Consider the following 18749-nt stretch of genomic DNA (forward strand, 5'->3'; position numbering starts at 1 on the left):
GCATTACAATTTATCAGATCGATAAGATACATCTATCATAGTTCTGTAAATAATAATAAATACAATTTGTTTCATTCATTTACAACTGCAAAGATAAGCGATTTAACAGATCTTTCCCGACTAAGTCAAAATTTTTATTTTTATTTTTTATAAGAAAGTATCTAGTTGCTGCCCGCAATTTTAACTGCTCCTTAAAGGATTTTCCGTAAATACTTCCCTCCCTTTCCCTCCACTCAGAGCGGTGGTAGCTCAGTCGGGAGCGGTGGTAGCTCAGTCGGGTAAGCGCCCGCTTCTCACGCCAGAGATGCGGGTTCGAATCCCAGCGCTGACATGTACCAATGAGTTCTTTTAACTTAAGTGCAATGTATACCATCGCTCTTACGGTGAAGGAAAACATCGTAAGGAAACCTGCATATCTAGATCTAGCACATCTAGATATGTGAACCCACCAACCCGCAATGGACCAGCGTGGTGGGAAATGGTCCAAGCTTAGGAAGGCAGTTTAGATCTTGGGGATATTCACAACGGTTCCATTCGAGAGAGCCAGGTGCAGGTACTTACACCCCCACAGAGAATAGAATAAAATAGAATAGAATTCCCTCCACTCTTCTCTATATTTCTCCAATACAATCCTTACCTTCGCTCTGATCCGTTAGAAATGTTTATGGGATAAAAAAGCGTTTTTTAGGGTTTTCCAAAATCTCTCATTACATTACAAAATACTACTTTTACTGGGTTCCTTAACCTCCACTTAATACTATAAAATAAATAAGGCTAATATTAGGGTAGGGAAGGTCAATATTAGCTAACGTAGCCAACTCCAGTATACCCTAAGGCTAGGTGGGAAATGCAGTTATGCATGCTATGAAAGATGCTAGATGAAATATTATAATAGGAAACCGACTATAGCTGGGTGGTTCAGATTGCTAGGAGTTATTATCAAAGTGCTTCATAACCAGTAGCCTAGTTGCCTAGTTAGATAATAGGTAAAATTTAAAATAATTCAACAATTTAAATTGAATATAAGTAGGTATGTATCGATAAAATATTATTTAATCCAACTATCTAATAACTGTTACTATCACATTTTTTAAAAATTTATATCCTATTTAGGGTACGTTTTTTAGTTATCTGGGGGCACGGCAGTGCCCCCCCCCCCACCAAGTCGAGCAAAAAAGCGGCACGGCCGTACCATCCTTTTCTCGAAGCAATTCAGGCCATTTTCGACCCTCTGTAACTTCGTTGTGGATAAAACTAGAAGACTGAATTTTCACTAACCATGCAGGCATTGTAAAGACACGGTATATTTCAAATTTCATTCAATTTGAACCAGTAGTTTAAGAATTATAATGGGTCAAAGTTTCTTAATTTTGTCACTGACTGACTCACTCACTCACTCACCGATCATAAAAATTCTAAGGCACTTCTAGCAGACCTAGAAGCTTCAAATTTGGAATATAAGTAGTGTTTGGTGTATGAACCAAGGGAAAACTAAAATATTTGGGGGCAACCAATACCAACTCGTGTAAAATTTTTCAATTTTGGTTCAGTTTTCTAGATAGGTACATAACTGCTTAAATAATTTCATAATCACATATCTGGGGGCACGGCAGTGCCCCCACCAAGTAAATATAGACGCACGGTAGTGCCCCTGCCAAATCGAGCAAAAAATTCCCGTCATGCAAATTAAATCCGCAAAGGATGGATTACCTACCTATGGACAAAGCACATCAGGCTACCACCGGTGCTACCACTTATAGTCAAATTTTCTTAATGTACAATGAACTTTGTGTATTGGAAACTAAGGTTGAAATTTAATTAGGGAAATTTGATGCAGTACGAAGTATCAAAATTACGTTTATTCATTACGTACATTACGTAGCCAAAAATAAAGATTCTTGATTCCTTCCTACCAAACTAAGTTAACGCACCTACGTACCTAGAAGGTACCGAAAATAAATAAAGTAGAACTGTCTACAAAATACAAAAAGAAATGAGATCCAATCAAAAACAATACTTGTCAAAAAAAAACCAAGTCTCGTAACTCAGTTGTTCTACGGTTAAAAGTTGTGAGATCCATGTAATACCAAGTCTTATCCACGCACGCATCTCAATCTTAAAAATCTTTAATGTTTTATATATATTGACTTGGTCATCGCACTAAATAATTTAATTAACACGTGTTTCCATGCGATGGCTGAGTCAATATATTTTTTGATGGGATATATTATTCGTGTAATCTCAAATGGCAATCAATGAAACAACAGTACCTAGATTATTCAAATCTTTGTGTTTTATTGATCGACGGCAATGTCAACGTAACTCTAAACTATCAAAGTAATCATTGCTAATAAGATCATCAAAGTAGCTGAAGCAAAAATTTGTGCTGCTCCATCCTTCGTGGCGGCAATGATTGCTTCAGCGTTGGCCACCCCCCAAGCTATGTTGTTCCGAGCTGATCTGATGGCGTTGATACCAGTATTGTACTGGGCACTGCCACTCTGAGTCGTACGTAGCCAATTTTCATACTGGAATTTGAAGTTAAGCGTATTAAATAAATAAATTAATTAATTTTTTTATTTTTAGATTTGTTGTTGTTATTTTCGACCATTATAACAGTTTACATACTTTTTAAAAATGTATGTTTTAATTATTTTGCTATATACATTACATTATGTTATGTACGAGTAACTATGGAAGGGTTTTATTTATTCATCAAATATCGATGCTACATTAGCATGGCACTGACAAACAATATCCTTCAGTCATCTGTTGTGGCCTTCTGAGTATTTTTGTCTAAGGTAAGGTATATTATAAATTTTAATAATAATAAATAAATTAATTATTTATTATTTATGTATATTGTACAGTTAATTAAATTAAATTATAGTACTTAAGTATTTATAAATAAATCGGTTATACTTACATCATTCAGACCCTCTTCATCCAAATAAGATGCAACATTCGAAATCACGGAGTTCACGGGATTGTTCGGAGCATCTTCTTGGAAACTGGGAATAGAATCAAATTTCATCATTTTTATTGCGATTCCAACGAAACACAGGTTTAATAAAATATAATTATAGGTACTTACACTTCCCTTATCGTATCGATATTGTTTTTGATAAATTCTAGAACTGTGCTTGCACTTTCCAGATTTCCGGATAGAACGTAGTTGAAAGCAGTCGACTTGTCTTGAGTTCTAATATCTTCAGTTAGAGTTAGCTGTAAGTATCTAAAAACGAGTTTTAGTCATTTAATACAGAATAAACCATGTTATGGTGTAGGATACATTCTTGTGTTGCATAGGACTTAGATTAATCGGTTGAGTCACATGACAAATAAATAAAATTTAATGTTTTTACAAATATAATATGTACCTGCTTATAAGCGTCGGGTTTCTTGTGGCAGCCAAACCTCTGAGCATTTCTAGCTTTTCATTAGCGAAGTTTGACTCAAGGAATCTAGTTAAAAGAAATTCAAAGTCAGCAATATCTCCTTCCCGGATGCCCACAGAATACACATGACGGCTGATGCGGGGATCCAATCTGAAATATGATATTTTTAAATACTTAAACGGCTTTTTTATATTATTTTCAATCATTGAATAATGGACTGATCTGTCATTATTATTATTATATAATGTTAACATAAATGTAGGTACTTTCACTTACTTCTTTGAACCATCCTTAAAGTTATTAAATCTTTCCTTTGATTCATTTATGCATTGTTCGTGTCCTAAGTTACAAGCAAACTGGAGCATCTCTTGTCGGTGTAGAGAGGTAGTAGAAGATTCATCGGGCTTAACATCATATCCAAGATTTTTAATAGCGTGCTCCATGGTTTCAAGAACAAATGACTAGAAAGAATAAAAAAACGATTTCAATATTATAATTATTTAAATATTACTTGATACCTCAAGTATGCTAGTAACACTTACCGTAAAGATATCGAATTCTGGAGTAAACCTCAATCGATTTCTATAAAAACTGAACATAGTAATGGCGGGATTCCAAACATGGTAGTTGGTCTCAGTGCTTAAAAACCTTAAGACTTTGAAGCCATACTCGATAGCAATTCTTTCAGATCTCATAAAGGCATACATATCATCGACGATCTAAAAACAAAACAGTATTTTACAAATATCACTTCACCCGTAAAATAAACAAATACAATATACTAATGCACATAATACACACTTGAGCGCGGTTTAAGTGATGGATAGGTTGCGATTCGTCTTTTAAGGCTTCAGCTATAAGTTCCCAATTCTTTCTTTCATAGTTAACTCTGTAGTGTCCTGTGAACCAAAAAATGCAATAATGTAAATGGAATTTGCAGTAGCTACACAGAGTGATTTGTAAATATTCTATTTTTTCATTATAATGTCCCACCCTGCAAATCTTAATGAGTTGGTATATCAATCGAATGAAAATACTTACCGTGCTGTAAATGATTGAAAATTACCCATTCTTCACCAGGCTGCTTTAAAACAACGCCAGTTTTGGCTGACATCATGTAAATTGGCTTCAGCTCCGTAAAAGATTGGTTGTTCTTGGATGAAAATGTTATCGGTATGGGGTATACTACATCTGGGTTGACTGGGGTTGCCGACGCGCTGAGCAAAAATCGTTCCTGTCAACAAACATAATAAAGTTAATGAAACTTTTGAGAAACTAACTAATTAAAACTATCACTACTTAATGAGATAACTAAGAAGTTACCTGTTTGAGTTGCATTTCTCCCGTAACATAGTCAATTTCAACTTCTAGAATAGGATAACCAGGTTCATTGACCCAGGTATCGTAGAACTTGAGAAAGTCAAAGCCCTCATAACCATTCAGTGTTCCATCTTCTTCTATAGCTTCTTTGAAAGCGTAGTATAAATCTGTATGATAAGCTGGTTCGTAGGCACTGAAATAAAATAAATATAAGTTACAGTGTGAATTAGACGAATTTACTAAATAAGTCCTAATAATCACATTCGCGAAGCCGTGGATTGTTTTTTTTTTTAATTTTCAATATTCCACGTAAAAGAAAGCCTCGTGAGGAAACCTGTACTTCTTCTTCGCGGATAAAAGTCGTGAGCATATTTTAGACACATATGCAGATATAGTTACTCTTATTATTTTCTTTTTGATAGAATTTACGCAATACTGTAAAATTCTCTGTACAAACTCACTGCCCCAATAAGAAATAACGGCAAGCTTTCTGAAACGTTTCAGGCGTTATCATATCCGACAGCATTCTCAAGAAAGCAGCTCCTTTAGAATAGCTGATAGTTCCGAAGTTGCCGGTGACCTGTGCGGGAGTGTTCACCTCAGTTCTGAGGGCTGTGGTGCTGACTGCCGAGTCTACTGACAGAGACGTCTGCAGATAGCGAGAGTTGAAATGCTCATCATGTTCGTACTCTGGGAACACCTGGAAACAAAAAAAAAGGTTATGAAGATATAAAATAGACATGGAATGTCGATAAACTTACTGTACCTATAATATGTATAATGAGGTAAAAAAAAGTATAAGTAATTTAAAATTGATTATTGCCTTTAGTAAATAGTGTTTTCTTTTCTTATTATGTATACATTTATATATTTATTTACTTTAAATAGGTTATATTGAATTTAATACTATGTAAATAAATCCAGTAATCAGGCCAGATTTTACCTATCTTGACTTAAACTTAAAAAATCATACTTTGTTGATTCTTCAACTTACAATAGAGTTAGGCAAATAGCCAAAGTAGCTGGCGAATCCCTCATTGATCCAGGTCTCACTCCACCAGGCGCAAGTGACGAGGTTGCCGAACCACTTGTGAGCCAGCTCGTGGGAGATGAGGGTAGCGGCGTAGTGCTCCACCGACATGATGGTGTGGTCTGAGTCCATTATCATGTATAGCTCCCTGCAATACAGGCAAAGCATTATAAACCTGTGTCTGATATTTAAGACTGTATTGTGTATGTAACTTGAGCGAAACAATTTGAAGATATAAAAACGAATTCCCTAATTCAATTCATAGAAAAGTTATATGACGTTTTAGATATTAAACTGTTTTGTCCCTCTGTGTCAAAGAACAATTTGTTGTGAGTTAGAGAGAGAGAAAACAGTTTAATAGGTAAAACGACCTATAACTTTTCTATGAATAAGGGCATAAGTATTTTTTCCATCCAAACTTAGAATAAAATACTTCTAAATAATAGATAATATCTCAAAATGCAATGATATTATAATTTCTAATACCTACCTGTAGCTAACCATTCCCCAGTTTTCTGTTCCAGCAGAAGCCCAATCAGGTGAAGAAATGTGATCGTTATTCAAATTTGGGTTGAGAGTATTATAAGGCATTCCGAAGTATTCGTCAAAAAATCTGGCTACGCCAACAGCAAACTTCAAAGCCTTAGCACCAAGTCCTAAAACAATAGATGGATAAACAAAAGATAATATCTACCATCGATTGAATAGATATCGATATCGATCTACATCTTTATCATAGTTTTGCTATTACATCGCCTCGTTAATTGTTTTAATAGGTAGCTTATCATTTTACTTAGTGAAAAAGTAGATAAAGTTTTTCTTTATATCAATACCAGCTATAAACGCAAGCTTCGCTTTTCTTCACTTTCAAAGATTCCCGTGAAAATTACAGTTCGATACATTTAAGTACTTAAAAAAAATTGAGACAGCTAATTATTTTGAACATAGAGTAACTGTTACAGTTTAGTGCATAATTATTGTAATATCCGTTAATTACCTATTTCAAAGTCTTCCTACCTGCAGTATTGGATCTTCCTATTAACCTGATTGGAGGATCAAAAGACGTATCTTCAGCAATGACTTGAAATGACTCGCTGACCAAAAAGGTTAATAGATATGAAGACATCTTAGGAGTAGTCTTAAATGTATCCCTGACCCAGTTATTTGAAAGTCTGCAATAAAAAATATCAAGTATTTAAAACTGGGTCAATAATTCAACAAATAAAACATATAGTCAAAAAGTTACTGAAGTAGGTTTTTTACTTACGTTTCGGTACTTTCTAGTCCAGTATTTGTGAAAACTGCATTAAAATTGGAGGGTCTTGTCAGATGTAATTTAAACTCTGCTTTGAACATCGGTTCATCCCAGCATGGGAAAGCTTGACGAGCATTATAAGGCTGGAAATGAGTTGTAGCGTACGTCCTGAAAATTGATATTATTATACCTCGTATATAGTTTACAACTTTTATTTCACTTTTTGGTAGGTAGGTACCATTAACTTTTCACTCACCTTTTTATTCCATCATTATCCTTATAATGTCCTTTCCAAATACCTCTTTTAAGTGGTCCATCATTCATAGTGCTTGAGTATTCTATTCTCAACAAGTATTTGTCACCTTTTTTTAAACTTTCTAGCATATTAATTCTAAGAAAGTGATAAAGTGGCTCTATAACAAAAGGACTATTGGGATTCAATGGCATTGGTTTTCCTGCACTGGTTAGAACAGTTATTGCCTTGATGCGGTCTACATTGGCGTGTAATACAATTTGTTTAATATTTTCATCGACTGCCTGTAAATTTGTAATAGAAATAATATGCAACCAATTTTATTGTAGGCACAATTTACTACGTACAATTTGAATTATAATATTTACAAACCTGAACAATAATATTGACTATCCCATTATAACTGTAGGCTGGTCTATCATCGGTAGCAACGAAGTTAAGATCTAAATCAATGTCATATTCTATAGGAACAACATCTACTGGAAGTCGATATTCTGAATCTCTACTCAGTTCATCACGTAAATCAGTTTCGGACAGCACATTTTCATTTCTATCCGTCCCTGCTGGGTGATCAGTGAATGCTACGTCAAAGAGCAAAATGCTTAAAACAACAGTTGTCACCCGGAACATGCCTGTAATATTTTAAATTTATTTTATACACTTACAAGACACTTTATGATATGGTTTAAAATATTTCAATTTTGGCAGAGATTGTGTGTATTTTGTAATTGTAAACAAATGTAAAATAAAATCAACGTACTTACCTGATCAGCAGGTTTGCCCTGTACAAGTAAAAAACCTACCTAATAAAATGGATTTAAGTTATCAAATTATTTAGTTACCTATCTTATCTCTATAGTTATCGATATTAGTGCCGATTAAGACTGTATGGTAATTGCCCTTATTATTTAGTAGTATGATACTGATAAAGAGATTATTACGTAAACAGTAAATAGGTACTTAGGTACTAAGGCAGTTTAATTTTTTCATAATGTTACATGGAATTTTACATCAAACTATCCTTCAAATAAGAATTATGCAATTAATGAAACATTACATTTACAAACAGAACATCATTTATTTACAATCAAATCTTAAATACAACAAAACATAGTTCAGTAAAACAAATGTAGGATTACAGCAGCTAATACCATAGTAACAGGAGCAAACAATGACGATGAAGCGTTTCGTGTGACCAGAGCTGTGTGGAGGTCAACAGCGTTGCGACTCGCCCAGTTCAAGTTGTTGACAGCAGAGTTGACGACACTGCGGCTGCTCGCAAACTCTTCAGGAGTGAGACTGAGCTGGTTCTCGTAGGCCCAGGTTTGGAACTGAGGACAACATCATCTAGGTAAATCTCAGAAAAAAAAATATTCTACTTTTTAACTAAGTATAAAGTTTACATAAACAAATGAACAAATGTTGGGAAGTCGTTTTTAATTGTTTCAACATAGAAAAAAACCGGCCAAGTGCGAGTCGGGCTCGCGCACAAAGGGTTCCGTAGCAGCAATTACAGTTAAATCAACCTATCTCAAAAACTATAAGAGATACTTTGATCAAACCAAAAATCGTTGAAAGAGTTAATTAGCATGCATCACCTCTATTTTTTTTAGAATTTTATACCCCGTAGTTATAAAAATAGAGGGGGGGGGGACATACTTTTTACGACTTTGAGAGCTGATATCTCAAAAACCGTTCACTTTAAGAAAAATGTTTTTTAAAAAACTTTATATCATTTTAAAAGACCTTTCCATTGATACCCCACACGGGTATGTACATCGAAAAAAAAAATTTCATCCCTCAGTTACATATATGGGGGGCCCCACCCCCAATTCTTTTTTTTACTATTTAGTGTCATATTTTTGTAGCGGTTCATACAACACATATTCCCATCAAATTTCATCACTGTAGTACTTATAGTTTCCGAGTAAATCGGCTGTGACAGACGGACAGACGGACAGACGGACAGACGGACAGACGGACAGACGGACAGACGGACATGACGAAACTATAAGGGTTCCGTTTTTGCCATTTTGGCTACGGAACCCTAAAAAAGATGTCAGATACACGTTTTTCATAAATATGCCTATGTCACAAAGGTAATAAATGAGCGCATATTATTTAAGTATCCATATCAATTTTCATCAATTATAATCAAGAAAAGATCGCCCATTTCAAAATAAGGCAGTAAAAACTGAAGAACCGATATTTCTTAACACATAAAAAAATATTGGTAAAGAGGATAAATACAGATAGATAAATAAAAAACTTACTTTAATAATATCTGAGAAATCAGTCAAATATGCAGCAATTGAATTAAGTCCCATAACCAGACGAGCAGTACCGCCGTAGCTGAAACGAAAAAAACAAAGAAAATTTTACGGCTTCTCCGAGTTTGGGAATTAAAAAAATATATACTTACAGTAAGTAATTTATACACTCTAGAAAATTGATGTACACCAAAATGGTGAATAATTAACTAATCGTAAGGACTTACTGAACACGAATGTCTTCATATCTGGTAAAGACGAAGCTCAGTACAGTCTGCAAATTCTCTGGATTTCCTGCCAAAGCGTTAGAAAAAGCTGTGGGCTTGTCGTGCAGACGGATTGTTCCACTGTAAAGACTTTGCTCCAGATAACTGAAAAAAAAACACATAATCATTATAACAATAGCTTAATAAAGTACCTATACAATTAAATATGCACAAATACTAATTTGATAATTATTATTATGATCTCCTCTTAGGTTATAAATATTGAGTTTCAGTGTGATACAATTATGAACTATCTAAGTATGTACATACTGGTGCACTGCAGTCTGATCTCTAGTGCATGGCAGGGCTCCGAGCATCAATACCATATCGACGGCATTTTCTGAAGTGTTGTAACGTTGCCACAGGAAGTCGTAGTCAGCCCTGTTTCCTTCACGTAAACCGACACAATAGACATGGGCTCGGAGATTTGGTGGTACCCTGTGGAAAAAATATTGGATAAAAAAATCAAATAAGGGTTTTATATAACTTCTACCCCAACAAAATAAGTCGAAGTCAACTTAAAATAAATTTATTGATGATGGGCACAAACAAATATAGGGAAGCTGGGACCATCACCAATAGAAATGAGTGATACGTCGTTGAAACGGTATTTTTTTGCAGAATATGAATAACGGAAGCGCTAGTCCTGATTTACTGTCCAATTAGAATAATCGTACCTTGAAAGTTTTTATATTGTATTTCTGTAATTTTAATGTTTTTGTTATTGTTTCACATTCATTTTTATTTTTTATAACAAATTGATCATCATTCATTATAATATTATATTTGTTTATTATCTCAGTCAATAAAACCAGTTGAAAGTAATTTCTCCCATTTTAATAAAACGTGTTTACGTGTATTACGCCCTAACTGTCATGGAGAGAGAGAGTGCAATGCCATAGAAAATTACTTCCTTCCGACAAATATATTTCAAAATGGACAACTTATACGGATTTTTCGTCATAATATTTTTTTTCTCACTTGAAAAGAGTTATCCAACGTTGTATAACTCATCTTTATTGGACATAGGTCCCAAAACGCCCATTGTCATTTACGTACAAGTTATCAGTGTTCTGTCTGAAGGCATTCCATTTGGTGACAGCGTCAGTGACGCAACCCTCATGACCCATGTTGCAGGCGTAGCTAAGGATCTGGATACGGTTCAGTATGGTTGATACTGAATCGTTTTCGCCCTCATCATATCCCAAAGTCTCGATGACGCTGTTCATTTGTTCAAGTAGATAACCCTGTAAAAAGTACAAATACACGACTTAGACTTTACAAAATAATGTTGCTTGCTTTTTTGATTCCACAAATTTTGTTCGTATAGGAAAATTCTCACAAAACAATGGCCCATGAAACTAAACAGATCCGAAATAACAAAAATATCAATCTCTTACATTAAATTCCTGATACAAGTTGTCGATATGCTGGGTCCTCCGCCGGAGCCAGTCCAGCTGGCCCATGGCAGCGTTCCACACATAGTAGTCAGTTTCGTCCTTGAGGAATGAGAGAACGTCGAAGGCGCGCGCAATGCTGATGTCTCCAGAGCGGATAAAGAATAACACATCGTTCACGATCTGAAAGATATGAGACGTGTTAAAGAAAGCTGTAGAAGTGGGAAAAGAATACAGTCAAACATACAAAAAAATTGAGTTCATCTTTTATATCGTTGATAGATTGACGAGTTCTTGAGTAGAGAGTGGAGACACACACCGAGGGATATGATACTGTAAACAATGAATAAATTATAGCAACTCTACGAACCTGAGCTCTGCTAAGTTTATGAATGGTCTCCCTACTTGTACGGAGACCCTCAGCTATTAGTTCCCAGCTGAAGTCATCGTAATTTACACGATAGAGACCTGAAAATAGATAACCAAAAATAATTACATACGTAACTTTAGTTTAATAACAACATCAAGATTTAATTCCTGACAATGGCCGTAAAATTGGTTATATAAATACTCTATGGTAGTTATTAGGTACATAATAAAAGTACCTGAACGGGCAGTGTTGAACAAGACCCATTCGTTTCCAGCCGGTTTCTGGAGAGTCATGTTGTAACCACTCAAGATGACTGAAGGGCGTAAGTTCTCGAAGTCGATGTTATTGGCCCGAGTATACGTTAGAGGAATCTTCCACAACGTTGACGGTCTGACACCACTCAGTTGGTAACGTTGCTGAAAGAGAATAACGTACAAAACAATAAGTAAAGAAATATCAGTTCTATACATAGTATTTCTCAAATTTTCTTACTACATACGGATAAAAAGCGATTTAAAAAAAAAAACTCAAACCATGCTAATATAAACAACTGTACTCCTATCACTCTAATAACTTTAACACATATATATTTTTTTAAATTACCTGTGAAACTGAGATAGCACCAGTTGCGTAGTCGACATCAACCTTCACCACGGGGGCTCCAGGGTTCTGCACCCATGAGTCGAAGACATCTCCAATGTCTACTCCAGGCAACTGGCTTAGAGTATTATCTTCGCGTACCGCCCTTCTGAATGCCGTGTACATTTTCTCAGGTGTACCAAGTTTATACGCACTAAAATGTTTTTAAATACATAGATGTAGTTATTATTGATTTTTATTGTTTATATTTTCTCCCTCAAATCGAATAAATTTATAAACGCAAAACAAAACAATGCTTATTCTGTTTTCTTTAATCATACAACAAGCTTGTGCTGTGAGAGTTGTCGGGTAAGTAGTTAACCCGACTGTCAGATGTTTTCAAGCTGCCAGAAGGCCTCTGGCCTGCTTCACGACTGCTGCCGAAGCAGCAACCGGGACCTACGGCTCAACGTTTCGTCCGAAGCACGGAAGCGTCCAGAAAACAAAGATCTGCCTAGCTTGGGGTCGGATGGCCGTGTCAGAGATGTCCCCAAATTGTTATTATTATTAAATATCTTACTTGTCTTTAAGATAGTATCTCAAAGCCTTGCGGAAAGTCGCTGGCGTGACTAAATGCTCCATCATTCTAAGCACTGAAGCCGCTTTAGCGTAACTGCTGACACCAAAATGTGCGCTAACAGAAGGGTTGTCGACTGCTCCAGTCCAGTTCATGGGGTTGGCTCCAGCATTGGCGTCGTTGGCCAGGGCACTGTGGACAGCGGTGGTGACGAACTGGTCGTCCAGCTCAAGAGTTCCGTCGGCCTGTAAAAAATCTGTTTATGGAAATTCTGGCTTCTTCAGAATTTTAGTTGTTCATGTGACCTTTTAGTATGAGTACTTACATTATATTTTTTTCGAATTTATAAAACTTATAGATTGAACAAAAAAAACAGCATGTGCCACCCGCTACTCTAATCATAGTACAATCTCCGCTCTAACACTTACACCATGAGCTCCGAAGTACTGATAGAAGGCGGCAAAAGCCTCGTTCAGCCACAGGTTGCTCCACCAGAAGCAGGTGACCAGATTCCCGAACCACTTGTGCGCGAGCTCGTGCGCCACGATGGTGGCTGTGCGCAGCTTTCCCGGGAGGCTTGTGTGCTTCTCGTCGAACAGCAGGTTCGATTCCCTGTTGGGATACGTTGAAGAGAAAGTCTGGTTTGGGATTTCAAGCGGTGAATCGATTGGATTGGTCAATATGATACTCATAATTCTGGATTGTTTTTATAAACCAGTCAATGTCCATCATCAGGTCCTGGGATCCCTAATCATCTTCATCAATTTCACAAAAATATTTGAATACATTGTTATTCTGCTAATATGATATTTATTTATAGTAAATAATGTGTCTATATGTATAATCATAGTCGCAACAAATCAAATGCTATTAATATCTCGGCAAAATATAGGTACTTAATTTTAGGAAACAATTAATTAATAATACCTGTAGTTGACCATTCCCCAATTTTCCATAGCACCGGCGGGGAAGTCTGGCAGAGCCATGTGGTCATTCTTCATCTTCTCTCCTTGACCCATGTCGTAGTAGTTGATGTCGAATTCTTGGTTCATCCAGTTTGTGATCTTCTGACCGATGTCTAAAGCATACTTGTGCTGGTCTACTGGGCCTACGCAGATAATTATGGAGTTGAATAATGATTGTCTCCCACTGGATTTTTTTAAATTTTAATCTTGATCTATGAACTTTTTTTAAATCTCAATATACATATTATACTTTCTTTAGGTTTAATCTCTTCCAGACAACTTGACGTTCCTGGATACACAATTGAAGACAATGAGGCATTGAACAATATAAACTCTAAAACTAATGTTTTTTTTCTAATAAATACCTCTATATAATATGCTTTTTATGCAGTCGAGCAAATATAGAGTAAAAGTTTTAAGTTTTTTACCTGGGCGGGAAATAATGCCAAAAGGTTCTGTAGGTGAATTTGCTTGAGTTTCCACAAACCTGCTCACTAGGAATGTGACCAGGTAGGAAGAGACTTCGGGTGTTGTGTCGAAAGTCTCCCTAACGCGGCCTTCAGATACCCTGCACGCAAATAAACATTATTTAAAACTATAGTAAGTTAATACAATAAAGTAATATTACACTCGATAATATCATTTGTAAGGGTGAATTCGTCCAAACATCACGTTACACGAGAATAACTATACCGGAATTAAAATTATACGCGAGTAAATATCTAGGATAAGTACATTTGCATTCTACCAAGTTATACCATGATTAAATTGAATGAACGAGGAACGAAACTGTAATGCAACTAAAATAAAAATAGCTGCGTTTCAAAGCATGCAATAGAAATGACATGCCAACTTAGTTTGAATGGATTATAAAAGTATGAAATTGTTTATGTTTTAATATTTTATTCGCTGTTGTTATTCTGAGACTTTGCCTTTTAACGTACTTTTGTTTATGTTTTGACAGATGTGTTTATATGTCATTATGACGGTTTTCTAATCAGCTGATGTGCTGCCGCCATTACAAAATTACTCTCGGATAAGCTCGTTACACGGTAAATTTTGGCGGTATAACATTTTATTCTTGGGATAAGCTAGATATCTTGGTTTCAGGTTTGGTAGAATGCAAAATCTGCTTACTCGCGAGTAACTGGTACTTTACTCGTGAGTAAAAAGTTACTCGACGTTGGTCGAATCCGCCCTAAGGAGAAGAACGGAGGCAAGAAACTCCTGAGCCATCTTTTCAAAAAAAGACTTAATACTAGTTAGTATACAATACTTATAAGCTTAATAATAATTATTATAATAATATGAGCAGAGCTAACTATTTATCACTGACTCATCTACCATTGACGTTCCATATGGACACTGGAACTTTTTCATTGCTCGTGAGTGTATTTAACAGAAGCAATTAAAGGTCGCTTGCACAAACCTTTTAAATCGAGATTAACTCAGTATAATGGACTATCTGTCAAAGTATGATAACATTATTGGTTTACGATCGAAGGGATGAAGTATTTAACTTGGATGTATTTAAAGCTTGTGTGTCTAACTTCTCAGATATTCCAGAATAGTTAATAATACTCTATAAAAACGTACGTCATTGTATTCCTGATATTCATGTTGGAATAGGAGCGACTGAAGTCACTGGGCCGAGTGATGGAGATGGTGAAGCGAGCCTTGAACTGAGGCTCGTCAAAACACGGGAAAGCTTTCCGGGCGTGATACGGCTGGAAATGCGACACTGCGTAGTACCTGAAGCATATAAATAAAGGATAAAGGAGAAAGAAGGCAAATCAATTGAAATTCTATAATATCTGTAAAACATTTTTATTTATTTATTTATAAACACTTTATTGTACATTATAAAGTTACAATTAAAAAAAGGTGAAGAACATTAAAAGAAAACTAACAATGTACGAGTACAAAGGCGGGCTTATTGCCAAAAAGCAATTTCTTCCAGCCAACCCTTGTTAGGTTGGGAGAAGAGGACATTAACGCTTTCAATCAACTAATAGCACAATAAAATATTAACAAAAAATATTATTATATTTATAATTATATAATTAAATTATAATTATATTTTTCATTTTCTACTTACAACATGGTGTTGTTCACGAAGTAGTGACCTCTGTAAAAGCCTCTGTCGAGAGCGTTTTCATTGATTTTACCCTTGTAGTTGATGACTAGCGTACAATTTCCAGCAGGGATGGGTTGGGCTAAATTGATTTTCAGGATTTCATAGTAATCATCAGTTTCGAAAGGATTTGGGGTTTGAAGAGGCTGAACTTTGTTGCCATCCGATAGTACCGTCACAGAGGATATCTCCACAACTTTCTGATGAAGGACAATTTGTTTTAGGTTTTCTGCCTCTATCTGAAAATAATAATACATACATTTAAAAACTTTAAATACTTTCGGTGTTATTCATAAAAAGTTATGGGAGACCTATAGGCCTCTATACAATGTGTTGTTTTTCGAACCCTACAAACTTTAAGCGTGTATTCTACGAGTGATTTCATGGAGAAAACACCCCCATATATGTGGGGTCAAATCTTAAAGTTTAAGATTCCTAATTTTCATAAAAAATCATATCTCGAGATTTAAAAGCCTTGCGGACATGAAATAAAATGCTTTTATCCGCAAAAAGTCATCTCTATCCAATAAAAATATGTACAACTGCTAAAAAGTTACATAAAATAAGTTACAAGCACCTAACCTAGGTTTTTTACCTACAAAAAAAAAACAGCAAGCCTATCTTTAAAAGACAAATATTTGTACTCGGGTCTTGGGTGTTGATATTTATATTAAGTATCTATCTATCTATGTATTTGTGTAGATATATCACCTGTCCGACACCCATAACACAGGTTCTGCCTAGCTTGGGGTCGGATGGCCGTGTGTGAGATGTCCCCACATATTTATTATTATTATTATTTATTTATTATCAGTATTTCTTAATCTTACTTAAACCTACCTACAAAATATGCATAACTATTGTACAATAGTATATATATGATTTTATACATGTCCCTACATATTATAATAAATATAATAATTATATATAAATACTATACAAATACTACTTACATAAATATTATTAAAACCTACACAAATATATCAGACAACTGTGAAAACATAATATTTAATTATTTCTGCCAACCCACGGTTTTAAAATAGTGTTCTTTCAAATTTTTCTTAAAGGTTGCTAACGATGGTGACTGTCGCACGCTCTCTGGAAGTGAATTCCATAGACAGACGGCCTTCATAGCGAAGGAATCGCTGCATGAGGCCGCGTTATTTTGAGGTACACTTAACAACTTAACAATACATTAACAACTAGCACACATAATGTGTACTTCTTACTTTTTCTGTGTTCATGTTTTTGTCTGTGTATGTTTTGTGTATACAATAAAGTGACTATAAATAAATAAATGTTTACTTATCGCACTCTCAGTATAAAAGGGTCTTATCTCTAAATTTCACGATACTGAGTTACAGTCATAGAAAGACCAAAAAAGGTATGCTCTATGCGATGACCACGAAAACAGAGGCATTTTTATGATACAATGAGAAATCCGATACTTCCTCTTCTATTATATGGGGACCTACCGCACTCCCCGCTTCGTGTAAGAGTGACGTAACCAGTGATATTCCAACGGTGATATGGAGAGGTCGTCGCAGGTTTAGTTTTATACAGGTTTAAAACTGATTGTGCCTCTTTAGTTCTGTACTTCTATTGTATTGTATTTCACCCTTTAGAAGAAAATAAGCTCATATCGTAAAACATCCTTCAATCATTAAATTATTTTAGTGTTAAATAGTCCTTTTGAGACTTATAGCAATATTATTATTTTTTAAATCAGAATTAAAAAGGCCTAAGTATAAAATAGTCCTTTTAAAAGTATTTAGTTCAGAACAATAAAGGCTTAAGTAATACTAGTTTTTTTTAAAAAAATCATAAAATAATATTTATAGTACAAGAGCTTTACGTCTATTATATTAACAAAAAAAAGACATCCCAGGCTTCATAAATAAAATATAGGGGGTGCGTTATGTTATAGCAATAGTGACTGTGCTATTTCTTATCTATTCTTCTATAATTTAATATTATTCATGCAGTTATTTAAATCTACACTTACCTCTATTTCAATCTGAGTCAAACCATTAAATCGGCTTTCATCCAAGTAAACATCAAGATCCACACTCTGTGTTTTCGTTTTAATGTTGTTCTTTAGTCTGTACTTGGGGTCATCCAAATTCGTCTCAAACTGCTCGACGTCCGATGATAAAATTTCCAGGGGGTCAAAAGCACTCACTCCCAGAATGAGAGACAACATTAACACAGGAACCAAGATTTTAAGACCTAAACAGTAAAAAGATGGAAAATATATAATTACCGGGCATAAGGTTTATCTTGGATCTTCTAAAACGCTTTTAAGTTATTTGCCGCCACCGGTACTTCGGTCTCACTAAATAGTAATAGACATTAATTAAATGTATTGAAAACAGCGGCATTTGAATTTAAGTTACTAATTGTTTTCTTATTAGCAAACCTGCATATTTTATACGTGGTCTTATTGTAAAGCTCTACATAATTCTCCTATTGATTCAATAATATTATAGTCATTGATTATTATGTTTATAATAAGACATGTAAATATATATCGTTATTTTGTAAAACAAAAACAGTAATGTTATCTTACCCATGTTGGCTGCTACACCAGTGCCCGTCCAACTGAATCCAGCCTAAATCCGATAGTTCGATTAAAACTCTTTTATCATAGCTACTATTCGGTGTTAGCCCTATAATAATCTATATCAGATTAGATAATTATATCTTCGTTATTAATCGTTTAATCACTGACAGAATGAATACAGGCTCGTAATTAAATTCTTCTGTCCCCTAAAAAGCTGTATTTTATACTGAGTACATGTGGACAACCTACCATTTACTACCATTGTTAGGGTTCATTGCGGGTTTGTTAGATATCGTTGCAGAACCAAAAAGAAAATAATTTAAAAAAAATTACATACAAACGAATTGAGAACCGCTTGTTTTTTATCGAAAT

General features: G+C 35.0%; 2 protein-coding genes across 2 annotated transcripts; both read right to left on the reverse strand.

The window, feature by feature from the left end:
• Window positions 1-2271: 2271 nt before the first annotated feature.
• Window positions 2272-8160, reverse strand: LOC105393175 (membrane alanyl aminopeptidase). The gene is made up of 17 exons (XM_038110988.2): window positions 8021-8160; window positions 7629-7888; window positions 7260-7540; window positions 7016-7171; window positions 6766-6920; window positions 6239-6404; window positions 5713-5896; window positions 5180-5418; window positions 4722-4911; window positions 4440-4632; window positions 4200-4297; window positions 3941-4117; window positions 3675-3859; window positions 3381-3548; window positions 3095-3235; window positions 2927-3011; window positions 2272-2528 (listed from the first exon to the last, which is right to left on the reverse strand). The coding sequence occupies exons 2-17, from the start codon at window positions 7884-7886 to the stop codon at window positions 2325-2327; spliced, it is 2880 nt and encodes a 959-aa protein (XP_037966916.2). The 5' UTR covers window positions 7887-7888; window positions 8021-8160; the 3' UTR covers window positions 2272-2324.
• Window positions 8161-8314: 154 nt separating this feature from the next.
• LOC105386349 (membrane alanyl aminopeptidase) lies at window positions 8315-18527 on the reverse strand. The gene is made up of 17 exons (XM_048622871.1): window positions 18384-18527; window positions 17820-18043; window positions 15779-16053; window positions 15277-15432; window positions 14109-14248; window positions 13643-13823; window positions 13144-13327; window positions 12719-12960; window positions 12163-12352; window positions 11795-11975; window positions 11560-11657; window positions 11193-11372; window positions 10852-11039; window positions 10063-10230; window positions 9754-9897; window positions 9530-9608; window positions 8315-8587 (listed from the first exon to the last, which is right to left on the reverse strand). The coding sequence occupies exons 1-17, from the start codon at window positions 18385-18387 to the stop codon at window positions 8372-8374; spliced, it is 2850 nt and encodes a 949-aa protein (XP_048478828.1). The 5' UTR covers window positions 18388-18527; the 3' UTR covers window positions 8315-8371.
• Between the last annotated feature and the right edge of the window lie 222 nt (window positions 18528-18749).

This window comes from Plutella xylostella, chromosome 9 (genome assembly GCF_932276165.1).
Source record: "Plutella xylostella chromosome 9, ilPluXylo3.1, whole genome shotgun sequence".
Taxonomy (NCBI): domain Eukaryota; kingdom Metazoa; phylum Arthropoda; class Insecta; order Lepidoptera; family Plutellidae; genus Plutella; species Plutella xylostella.